Here is a 12,736-nt window from a genome sequence, read left to right as displayed (position 1 = left end):
CTAAACAGAAGTCCTCAGTTTATGCAAATATTGTTTTGTCATAATGTCAATCAGCAAGTACTGCAGAGTGACACAATGGCAGTGAATTTCATTGTCATTAATCTGAGAAAGCTTTGGGTTTTCCTTGGCAAAGAGCAGAGGTGAGAAATGTCAAGGTTATGGGGGGGTGCTCTTTTTCTAAAGCTTTGGTTAGTGGTAGTCCCACTTGTCTTTGCAATGTCCTTAAGTGCTATATAAGTATAACACTGCAATTATACGTAGAAATGGATGTGAGTTTGTATTTAAAGATAACTGAATTGAAGTTAGTTTAAGTAACTTACTGACTGCCTCCTAGCCTGTTAAGGGCAAGCCTTCATTAGAAGCCAATGAACTTTCTCATACTTTTAATGCCAGAGTGTGAGACAGAAGGAGGCATCCTGTGTGGATTCTGTTTGCATCTTTCCAACAGAGTGGCTTGTCACAGATAGCAGAGGGACTCAGAAAGAGCCAAAGGCCAAGTTGATAGTAGTTCCTTAATACAGAGTATTCTTAAGCTTTTGGTAGATTGTGAAGTTTAATCAACACATTGCTTGTACTAACAGATAAAGGAGAATTGTGTGGACAGAATGTATAGTAATAGAGTTTTACATGTTAGAAAGACATTCTAAGGGTCTGCATATGTGTAACGAAAGTCATATCTTTGTTTATTTGCTGGTTCTTGGGGTAATTATTGTTCTCTTTTTCAGCTTTTTTTTAACATTTTATTATTCCAAACTAGCTATTTTTCCCTTTGATGGCTTACTTGCCATTTTCTTAGTTCATTTCCAAAGCAGAAATACTACAAAAAAACAGTAGCACTGGAGTCAGCAAAATGACTCAGCAGGTAAAGGTAGTTATTGACAAGCCTTATGACCCAAGTTCCACCTTCGCAACCCACGTGGTGGAAAGAGAACGAACTCTTGGAAGTTGTCTTCTGACAACACCACATGTTCTGTGTATGCACATGTCCTCTCCACACATGCAATAAAAGCATTAAATAGATATAGTTTAAAATTTTTCCTTTAAAAAAAAAAGTTGCATTGTTTTTACATTGCCCTGTTTGGTCTTGACCCTGTGCTAGTTAAGAAAATAGTATGAAAGAACCAAAGTCAAGACTTTAAAGTTTCAATTTGTATAGAATTTTACAATCATGGACACAAAATGGCCATGTTTAGCTGTCACAAAGTAAAATAATTATAGAAGTTATTCCTCAGAGTCAGTGCAAGAGACCTTTAGCCATCTCTGTACTACTTAATCATATTAATGTCAAAGTAAATTTTACATTAAGAAATACTAATTTTAGGGCTGGAGGGTTAAGTCATCAATTAAGCGCACTAGTTACTTTTACCAAAGACTCATGTTCAATTCACAACAGCCCCATGGACTCAAAAACTATAACTATAACTTCAGTCACAGGGAATCAGTGCTGTCTTCTGACCTCCAGCAGTACCAGGCACATACATGATGCACTTACATATATTTAGGCAAACACTCATAGCAATAAAAATAATAAATCTAAAATGGAGAAATGCTAATTTTAAATTGAGGTTTCAGATCTAGATATATATTGATATATGTAAAATTAAAGGAAAGTCCAAACTGCTTTATTTATTTTTTGTTTTTTTTTTTTTATTAATAGTGCTAGAACCTGGGGGCCCATATGTTCCTGACTTACTCTACTGGAGACATAATTTTAGGTATCAAAATCCACTAATTTCAATGTGTGTGTGTGTGTGTGTGTGTGTGTGTGTGTGTGTGTGTGTACGTGTGTGTACACACACAGATTTCCCCCGTCCCTCCTGAGTATTGTCATTACTAATGCTCAGAAATCCGTTGTTTTTGAAGTGACATTTTATGTCTGTGGACGTGACCAGTGTCACATCCTTGTGCTAACTTGAATGATATGAAATAACTCTGTTAATATACTCGAGTCACATCTGCATATCAGCTTACATGTAAAGTTGTTTTCCTGCAAAGTGTCAAGAGCTTGCCATTGGCTCCCTAGTCCCTCAGGTCATGCAGAGGGTTATCAGTGCTGCTTTAACAGCCAGTAGAGCTGCTGGCTTCCCGTGCCACACAGCTGCGACTCTCAGGATTCAGACCGAACTGCTGAGTCCAGTATTTGCATACATGGATTCTGACCTGATAGCATCAAGCCACCTATTTATTGTAATCCCAAATTACATTGGAAGTGCCTTGCTTCTTTTAATTGTTGATTAATCCCTTCAGCTCAGTGCTGTAATATGCTGCCAGAATTCAGTGTGCTACCCGATGGTATCATAAGACATTACATCTTCACACCTGCTGTGGGATTTCCTTTAGTGTCACTGTTTGAGAACATAGATGTATGTTCTGCTTGACCATTTGTTTCTTTGTTTTTGCACAGTGAACCAGACATAGGACTCCCATTTCACTTTCATTTTTACTCTATAACATTTATTTCTTAGACACATTATTCTGTAGCATTTATTTCTTCAGTGTTCTAAAGTCATACCTATATAAAACACATATCTTCCAGTTCTAATTTATTTAACATGTGTATATTTTATAAAATGGAATTATACTTTCTGGTTCAGACTTTTTTTTTTTTTATCGAAATAAATACTTTTCTCTATAATACATCCCAGCCACAGTTTACCTTACCTCCACTCCCAACTCCCCTTCACCTCCCCTCTCCCCCAAGCTATTCTTCCTGTTTCCCATCAAAAAGGAGCATGTCTCCAAAAATGAGAAAACAAAATAAAATAAGACAAGCCCTCCCACCGATGCTGGACCAGGCAATTCAACAGAAGGAAAAGGGTCCCAAGAACATGCAAGAGTCAGAGACCCACCTGCTTTCTCAGTTAGGAGTGTCACAAAATACTCAACATAATACACAGAGGACCTAGTGCTTGCCATTTCAGGCTCTGAGCTCATGTGAGCCCTGCTTAGTTGATTCAGTGGGCCGTATTCTTGTGTCCTCCATCCATTCTGACTCCTACAATCTTACTATACCCACTTCCGTGGGATTCCCTGCGTTCCAAGTTGGGGGACCCAATGGAGAACTGCAATTTAGACTCTGCATCAGTTCCTGTCTGTTGTGGGCGGAAGCCTCTCTAATGATAGCTAGACAGGACATCAAGTTTATGAGTACATAAGAATAATGTTAGGAATCAGTTCATTAGTTTTGTTGTTGCGGGATTTTTCTTTGTTTTCTCATTTGGGTTGGTTCTCCCGCCACTTCTCCGTGACAGTCTGTTCTTTAGTTCTGGCTGCCCAGGCAGGAAAGGGCAGGCATGGGCTCCCTCCTGTGAAGTGGGCCTCATGTCAAATCAGACATTGGTTGGCCACGCCCACGAGTTCTGTGCCACCATTAACCCAGTACATCTTGTAGGTAAGACAGATTGTATATTGTTAGCATTTGTTTTTTTTAAACTCTTTTATTTATATTTTTTATCTTTTTCTCCCTACTCCACACCAATCCCTTCTAAAACCCCAGTACCAGGTAGGAGAGAGAAAGGGTTAGTGGGGGGGGGGGGGCACAGTTTATTGTTGGTTAGAGTCCTTGGGTTCCTTGGAGCCAGTCCAGTCCTTTCTTGAGGGGATCTCCAACTTGTTGTATCACAACAACAACTAGAAGCAGCAAGAGGGAAGCAGGAGCAGTCTTGTTCTTTCTCTGATCTACATTCTCTGGTCTCTGGCATTTATTCTCTCTCCAGAGTCCTCAGATTTAAACTATCTGCAGATGGCAAAGAGCTCCTCTCAGAGACCACATGAAGCAAATAGTCTGCTTCTGTAGACCATCTAAATCGGTCTCACATCCCACACTTGGGACCAAAACAAAAACATGTTTATATCCACAACAGTATATCAAATGTTTTATGGCTGAGTTGTTGTTCACATAAACTAAGGAATGATTTTCTAATAAAATACTCATATATTTGCAAGAAATTTCTTTACAAGGGCAGGAGAAACAAGTCCATGATTCAGTGAGGGTTCAAAATGTGTAGGGATTTCTGTCATTCTATACTTTTTAATTTTCATTTTTTATATTACAGTTTATTTACCTTGTATCCCAGCTGTAGCCCCCTCCCTCATTCCCTCCCAATCGCACCCTCCCTCCCTCATCTCTTCCCTGCCCCTCTCTAAGTCCACTGATAGGGTCCGTCCTCCTCCCCTTCCATCTGACCCTAGCTTATCAGACCTCATCAGGACTGGCTGCAATGTCCTCCTCTGTGGCCTAGCAAGGATGCTCCTCCCTCGGGCTAGGCGGAGGGGAGGTGAATTAGCCAGCCACTGAGTTCATGTCAGAGACAGTCCCTGTTCCCCTGACTAAGGAACTCACTTGGATGCCGAGTTGCCATGGGCCAAGTCTGAGCAGGGGTTCTAGGTTATATCCTAACATGGTCCTTGGTTGGAGAATCAGTCTCAGAAAAGATCCCTGTGCCCAGATATATTTGGTCCTTTTGGAGCTCCTGTCCTCTCCAGGTCTTACTAACTCCCCCTTCTTTTACATGATTCCCTGCACTCTGCCCAAGGTTTGGTTATGAGTCTCAGCATCTGCTTTGATAACGCTGCTAGGTCAAGTCTTTCAGAGGCCCTCTTATGTCGGCTCCTGTCCTGTTTCTTATTTTCTCCTACTTCCAATGTCCATCCCATTTGTCTTTCTAAGTGAGAATTGATCATCTTACCCCAGGTCCTCTTTCTTCTATAGTTTCTTTGGGTGTACAGATTTTAGTATGTTTTAGGTCTAGTATCCACTTTTAAGTGAGTATATACTGTGTGTGTCTTTTTGTTTCTGGGATACCTCACTCAGGATGATCTTTTCTAGGTCCAACCATTTGCCTACAAATATCATGATTTCCTTGTTTTTAATTGCTGAGTAGTAGTTCATTGTGTAAAAGTACCACAATTTCTATATCCATTCCTCAGTTGAGGGACATATAGGTTGTTTCCAAGTTCTGGTTATTACAAATAAAGCTGCTATGAACATGGTTGAGCAAATGTCCTTGTTGTGTAACTGAGCATATTTTAGATATATGCCTAGGAGTGGTATAGCTAGATCTTGAGGAAGCACTATTCCTAATTGTCTGAGAAAGTGCCAGATTAATTTCCAAAGTGCTTATACAAGTTTACATTCCCATCAGCAATGGAGGAGAGTTCCCCTTTTTCCACAACCTCTCCAGCATGTGTTGTCACTTGAGTTTTTTATCTTAGCCATTCTTATGGGTGTAAGGTGAAATCTCAGGGTCATTTTGATTTGCATCTCCCTGATATCTAAGGACATTGAGCATTTCTTTGGGTGTTTCTCTGCCATTCTATATTCCTCTACAGAGAATTATCTGTTTAGTAAAATACCCTATTTTTTAATAGGATTACTTGATTTGTTGCTGTTTAATTTCTTGAGTTCTTTATATATTCTGGATATTAGTTCTTTGTCAGATATAGGTTTGGTGCAGATCCTTTCCCAGTCTGTAGGTTGTCATTTTGTTCTGACAACAGTGTCCTTTGCTTTATAGAAGCTTTTCAGTTTCATGAGGTCCCATTTATTGATTGTTGATCTTAGAGCCTGTGCTGTTGGTGTTCTGTTCAGGAAGTTGTCCCTTGTGCCAATGAGTTCTAGGCTCTTCCCCACTTTTTTTTTCTAGCTGATTTAATGTGTCTGGTTTTATGTTGAGGTCTTTGATCCACTTGGACTTTAGTTTTGTGCAGGGTGATAAATATGGATCTATTTTCATTTTTCTGCGTGTAGACATCCAGTTGGACCATCACCATTTGTTGAAGATGCCGTCTTTTTTCCATTGTACGGTTTTGACTTATTTGTCAAAAATCAAATTTCCATAAGTGTGTGGGTTTATTTCTGGGTCTTCTATTCGATTCCATTGATCCACCATTCTGTTTCTATGTCAATACCATGCAGTTTTTATTACTATTGCTCTGTAGGACAGCTTGAAATCAGGGATGGAGATACCTCTAGATTATCTGTTGTTATACAGGATCCTTTGGAAATTCTGGGTTTCTTGTTATTCCATATGAAGTTGAGAATTTTTCTTTCCAGTTCTGTAAAGAATTGAGTTGGTATTTTGATGGGAATTGCATTGAATCTTTAGATTGCTTTTGGCACAATGCCATTTTCACTACGTTAATTACCGATCCATGAGCACAGGAGATCTTTCAATCTTCTGATATCTTCTTCAATTTCTTTCTTCAGAGACTTGAAGTTTTTTGCAAACAGGTCTTTCACCTGCTTGGTTAGAGTCATACCAAGGTACTTTATGTTATTAGTGGCTATTGTGAAGGGTGTTGTTTCCCTGATTTCTTTCTCATTCCTTTAGTTTTTGGGCTTCTGAATTTTTTTTTGAGTTAATTTTGTATCCAGCCACTTTGCTGAAGGTGTTTATCAGCTGAAGGTGTTTTCTGGTTGAATTTTTGGGGTGTCTCATGTATACTATCATATCATCTGTAAATAATGATACTTTGACTTCTTCCTTTCTGATTTGTATCCACTTGATCTCCTTTAGTCTTCTTACTGCCCTAGCTAGGACTTCAAGTACTATGATGAAGAGATATGGAGAGAGTGGGCAGCCTTGCTTTGTCCCTGATTTCAGTGGGATTGATTTCAGTTTCTTTCAGTATGATATTGGCTATAGGCTTGCTGTATATTGTCTTTATTATGTTTAGGTATGTGCCTTGTGTCCCTGATCTCACCAAGACTTTAAACTTGAATGGGTGTTGGATTTTGTCAAATGCTTTTTTGTCATCTAAGGAGATGATCATGTGATTTTTCTCCTTCAGTTTCTTTATATGATGGATTACATTGATGGATTTCTGTATATTGAACCACCCTTGCATGCCATGACTTGGTCATGGTAGATGATATCTTTTATGTGTTCTTGGGTTCAGTTTGCAAGTATTTTATTGAGTATTTTTACATCAATGTTCATAAGAGAGATAGGTCTGAGATTTTCTTTTTTTTGTTGGGTCTTTGTGTGGTTTAGGTATCAAGGTGACTGTGGCTTCATAGAATGAGTTTGGTAATGTGTCTTCTATTTCTATTTTGTGGAATAGTTTGAAGAGAATTGGAGTTAGCTCTTCTCTGAAGGTCTGGTAGAAGTCTGCGCTGAAACCATCTGGCTCTGGGCTTTTTTTTGAAGGGAGACTTTTGATGACTGCTTCTATTTCTTTGGGGGATATAGGACTATTCAATCTTTCTAGCTAATTTGATTTAATTTTGGTAAGTGGAAAATGGCCCATTTCATTTAGATTTTCAAATTTTGTGAAGTAAAGGCTTTTGAAGTAAGACCTAATGATTGTTTGGATTTCCTTAGTGTCTGTTGTTATGTCCCCCTTTTCATTTCTGATTTTGCTGATTTTGACAGTTTCTCTCTGCCTTTTAGTTAGTTTGGCTAAGGGCTTGATTATCTTGTTGATTTTTCTCAAAGAACCAGCTCTTGGTTTCATTGATTCTTTGAATTGTTTTGTTTCTAATTTATTGATTTTTCTGCCCTGTGTATGATGTTCCAGCTGTCTATGCCTCTTGGATATGTCTGCTTCCTTTTTTTTTTTTTTTTTTTGGGGGGGGGGGGGCATTAAGTTACTTTTATGAGATGTTTCAAATTTCTTCTTGAAGGCACTTAGTCCTATGAACTTCCCTCTTGGCACTACTTTCATTGTGTCCAGTAATTTGGGGTATGTTGTGCCTTCATTTTCATTAAATTCTAGGAAGTCTTTAATTTCTTTCTTCCTTGACCCAGCTGTCATTGAGTAGAGAGTTGTTCAGTTTCCATGTGTGTGTAGGCTTTTTGCTATTTCTGTTGTTGTTGAGGTCCAGCTTTAGACCATGGTGGTCAGATAGAATCCAAGGAATTATTTCAGTCTTCTCGTATCTGTTGAGGCTTGCTTTGTGACCAACTATATGGTCTATTTTGGAGAAGGTTCCATGAGGTGCTGAAAAGAAGATATACTCTTTTGAATTTGGGTGAAAAGTTCTGTAGATGTCTATTAGGTCCATTTGAATTAGGGCCTCTGTAAGTGCCCTTATTTCCCTGGTTAGCTCTGTCTAGATGATCTGTCCCTTGGTGAGAGTAGGGTGTTGAAGTCTCCCTTTATTAAGGTGTTGGGATTGATATGTGATTTCAACTTTAATAATGTATCTTCAGCACCAGAGATTCTCTCTTCCATCTCTTGTATTCTGTTGATGATGCTCACCTTTGTGGTTCCTGATTTTCTCCACTCCAGGGTTTTCTCTGTGTTTTCTTTATTGATTCTAATTCTCTTTTCATGCCTTGCACCATTTCCTTCATTTTTTTGAATGTGGATTTCTGTCTTTTTATAATGGTCTCTTCTTTTTTTTTTTGGTTTCCTCTCTACTTGTGCCTCTCTTTGTTTGGCTATATTTGCCTGTGTTTCTTTGAGAACTTTGTTCATTTCCTCTTTATTTGCTTCCATTTGTGTGGCTATTTTTTTTTCAGAGATTTGTTTGTTTCTTCTTTATGTGCCTCTAATAACTGGATAAGCATATCTTTAAAATCATTTCCTGTATTTCCGATGAATTGGAGTATCCATTGATTTTGGGGGTTGCTGGTGACACCATAACGTCCTGATTTTTGTTGAATGTGGTCTTATGCCGCCCTCTGGCCATTTGCTTCTCTGTAACCTTCACTATTTTATTCCTGGATTCTGCAGTTCAGACTGGTACTGTCTTTTTCTGTTGTCTGGAGAATTCTTAAGGAAGATGAGAGACGTCCAGTGGTTTGAAGATGTGTATTGGTGAATCAGCTATACCTAAGAAAAAGTTTCGCTAGCGCAGAAGGACAAATGCCTCTGTGTGTGCGTCTGCGTGGAAGTGTGCCTTGACTAACAGGGTGTTAATTCCTGAAGTTTGCAGCAGGGGCACTGTGCAGGCACCAAAGGGATTGCAGGCGCTTAAGGTCTTCACAGGCACAATTCCCATTTGCAGATTCCCTGAATACCTCAGTGGCCTTTAGCTACTGTTATTCAGCTCTGTCTGAGCTACAGTAGTTATTTGCCTAAACTCCACTGGTAGCCCCGCAGAACAGGGGCCTAATGTTGAGAACACTGTCCCTCTGTTTCCCACAGTGGGTGCACAGGTGGGAGGGATCTGATGTCTGGCTGCTAGCTTAGAAGGCCCCTGGATCTGGGGCCCTACAGGAGCTTGAAGGCGCACTCACTCCCTAGCAGGTCAAATCAGAAAGCACAGGGGTTCCCTCTGTTCTCTACTCTCAGTTTTGGGCCTGCTCGGTCAAATGCGGGTGTAGGAGCTCCTTCAGCTCAGTGTTGCTGCAGCTGCCAAACTTGGGAGTCCAGCTGGAGCAGCGGGACTGGGAGGCCGGTCCACGTGCCTGCTGGGAAGTCCTGGGGAGCCACAACACTGGTCTAAAGAGTCAGTTGGGAGGGCCTGCAGAGTCGGTATGGCTGCTCGCAGACCCGGGACCCAGAAGAATGGTACCGCAGATCTGGGCTGGTGCAGCTGGCAGCTACCACTGAGGATCTGGGCTGGTGCAGCTGGCAGCCACCACTGAGGAGCTAGGAGCCCCACCCCTGCTGTCTTAGTCCCCAGGCATTGAGTTCTGTGGTAAGATCCCTAAGAGTCTCTGAGGGCAGACTCTGTGGAGGAAGAGGGAGGCCCGAAACGGGGAAGTGCAAGTGGCTCAAATGTTCGCCACTCTGTCTCCAGAGAAGTCTGCACAGGTGACCTGATTCTAAATGGTCTCAGCTCATGTGATGTCCCCTCTCATTCAGGAAGCCTTAATGTCGATTTTCTGGCTTCAGTTGCCCCTCCACTCACCAATTTCGGAGTTTCAGATCCTCTGCCTCTCAGATATGGTGCACGCTGGTTGCCTTTTTAAAAAGGTGTTTATCGGTATATACTCACTCATATAAACATACAACATAGGATAAACCCACTAAAATCGGTACATCTAAACAAACTAAGCAAAAGAGAGGACCCTAACTAAAATGCTCAATCCCCGTCCTGAAAGGCAAAGAGGATGGACATCAGAAGAAGAAGAAGAAGAAGAAAACGGGAAACTACCTAGGAACCTGCCACAGAGGGCCTCTGAAAGCCTCTGCCCTGCAGACTATCAAAGCAGATGCTGAGCCTGATGGCCAACTGTCGGGCAGAGTGAATGGAATTTTATGTAAGAAGTGGGAAATAGCAAGAGCTGGAGAGGACAGGAACTCCACAAGGAGAGCAGCAGAACAAGAAAATTTGAACACAGGGAACTTCCCAGAGACTCATACTCCAACCAAGGACTATTCATGGAAATAACTTAGAACCCCTGCACAGATGTAGTCCATGGCAGTTCAGTGTCCAAGTGGGTTACCTAGTAATGGGAAGAGGGACTGCCTCTGACATAATCTGATTGGCCTGCTCTTTGATCACCTCCCCCTGAGGGGGGAACAGCCTTACCAGGCCACAGAAGATGACAATACAGCCACTTCTGATGAGAACTGATAGTCTAAGATCAGAAAGAAGGAGAGGAAGACCTCCCCTATCATTGGACTTGGGGAGTGGCATGCATGCAGAAAGGGGAGGAAGGGTGGGATCGGGAGGGGAGGAGGGAGGGGCTTATGGTGGGGTACAAAATGAATAAAGTGTAATTAATAATAATAAAAAAATTTAAAAAAAATAAAAAGGTGTTTACATGCCTTGCTTCGCTGTTACTTAGTGAGATTTTCACATATGCAACTTGTCAAGGAAACAAACAATAATATAGCTTCTCAACTAGTTTTAATATCACTTTGGAAAAGTGTTTATTAAAATGTTTTTAAGTTACTATTTTCTCACATTTTATCTTGATAGTTAATACTAACTTTTCTAGATAAAAGAAATATGTTAAAACATACTATATATGCCTTGTCAAGGTTGTTTTGTTGTTGTTTTGTTTTGTTTGGGGTTTAGTTTTTGGTTTTTCAAGACAGGGTTTCTCTGTGTAGCCTTGGCTTTGTAGACTAGGCTGGCCTCAAACTCACAGAGATCAGACTACCTTTGCCTCCTAAGTGCTAGGATTACAAGTGTGCACCAGTGCGCCCAACCTTGTCATAGTTCTTATAGTAATTCAATATTTAGTATAAAAGTGACAATATAAAAATTTTCCCACGTTTATAAATGATCTCTGTCCAAATTAGTTTGTTTTATTATAAAAACAATAGAACTTGGCTTAGTTTGTTTCTTTGTAACAGGTTTGTTGATTACTTTATTCATGGACTTTCTCCATTCCTTTGATACTGCTACTTGAAATGAAAATGGCTTTCACAGTGGCTAAGTGTATAGCAGTGTATGGCTAAGTGTATACTTGCCACATAAACATGAATACCAAAGTCCAGTCCGTGAGATACATGCTGGAAGGAGCAGACTACAAAAAGCTGCTTACTAACCTCCATGTGTCCTGTATATTCCTCCTCAGTATCCACAGAAGCCTGGGATTTCCACAGAGTTTTAATAGAAATAATGTCTACCTTAAAAATTTGATAGCTTCATATTAACTTTTTTGTTATAAGCTGTTGTTAAAAGCTAGAAACCTTAATTTATTAGTAAGCATTTTATTATATTATTGCATGAACATCCTTAATCCAGAATCCTAAATGCCCCCAAATCTAAAAGTTATTGGCCACCATGATTCCACAGTTGGAACATTCCATACCTCTCCTCATATAACAGGTCTCAAACAAAGCATTGTTGCATTAAAAATACCGAATAATTACTTCTTTGAAATGTATATAAGGTACATATGAACAAATGAATTCCATATTTGGATTTGCATAACATTCTTAGAATATCATTTGTATTTGAAGGTAATTCTAAACACACACACAAAAAAATCTGATACCTGAAACGCTTAAAAGACTTAGTTATTTCAGATAACAGATTTCTAAAATTGTGGTGTATATGTAATGAGAGAGAGATGTATGTAGAGAGATGCATGCCACTATGTAGTGGCATAGATGGAGAAAGGGGTAATTTGTTCGTATTTTTTATTACTAACATACCCTTTATTTTTAGTCATTGACCTCTCAAAAAATAGTAAAAGTAAACATTAAAAATGTCTTGTAGTTTTAATATTTCAATAACATTTTTTTTCCATCTTGATGCTAGGTATTCAAACACGAACTATCTTTCTTACTTACTGGAATTCTTGGCACAGCAGTAGATTATTGGATCTTCCTTGGTATTCAGATGGGTAGAAATGTGATCCGACACATGTCTGATGACTTAGGAAGTTATATTTCCCTTTACTGTGATGGTAAGTGTGTCTTTGCTATGGTTTCATTTTAATCACTCATTCTGAAAATTGGTTTCTGGTTACCTTTAAGAGGTCTATTCTTCAGTGTATATCATATGAAGTTTTCTTAGAAATAATACAAAAATGTGTCCATTAGAGAAAATATGAAAAGGAATAGGTAATTCTTTAATGTCCCTTTACAGAGAGTTTCTATCAAGTTGTAATGTCTAAGCATTTGTACACAGTTGAACTTGTACTGCATATAACTACATATAAAATTTTTAAGCATTATTTTTGAGAATTTCAGTTAAACCATTTCAGTCCCACATAACGCTCACTTAAATTTACTCCTTTGTTGTTGTTGTATGTGTAATACTTCTATGTATGCATATGTGCACACATGTATTTATAAATATAATCTGCTAAGTCCGAGTCCATTTACTGTTGAGTGTGTGTGTGTGTGTGTGTGTGTGTGTGTGTGTGTGTGTGTGTGT

The 12,736-nt window shown here is 39.5% G+C and overlaps 1 protein-coding gene across 4 annotated transcripts in view; it reads left to right on the top strand.

The window, feature by feature from the left end:
* Slf1 (SMC5-SMC6 complex localization factor 1) overlaps positions 1-12,736 on the top strand; it is a 76,111-nt gene that overhangs the window by 46,153 nt on the left and 17,222 nt on the right. For all 4 annotated transcript variants that reach the window (XM_055604024.1, XM_055604023.1, XM_055604026.1 and 1 more), the window contains one exon: positions 12,116-12,263. In XM_055604024.1, the coding sequence (XP_055459999.1) occupies positions 12,116-12,263 (148 nt within the window). The remainder of the gene's footprint in view (positions 1-12,115; positions 12,264-12,736) is intronic.

The sequence above is a fragment of the Psammomys obesus genome, unplaced genomic scaffold (genome assembly GCF_907164565.1).
Source record: "Psammomys obesus unplaced genomic scaffold, mPsaObe1.curated_primary_1811, whole genome shotgun sequence".
NCBI lineage: Eukaryota > Metazoa > Chordata > Mammalia > Rodentia > Muridae > Psammomys > Psammomys obesus.
The sequence above is the reverse complement of the archived record's forward strand: the minus strand, read 5'-3'. Positions and strand labels throughout refer to the sequence as shown.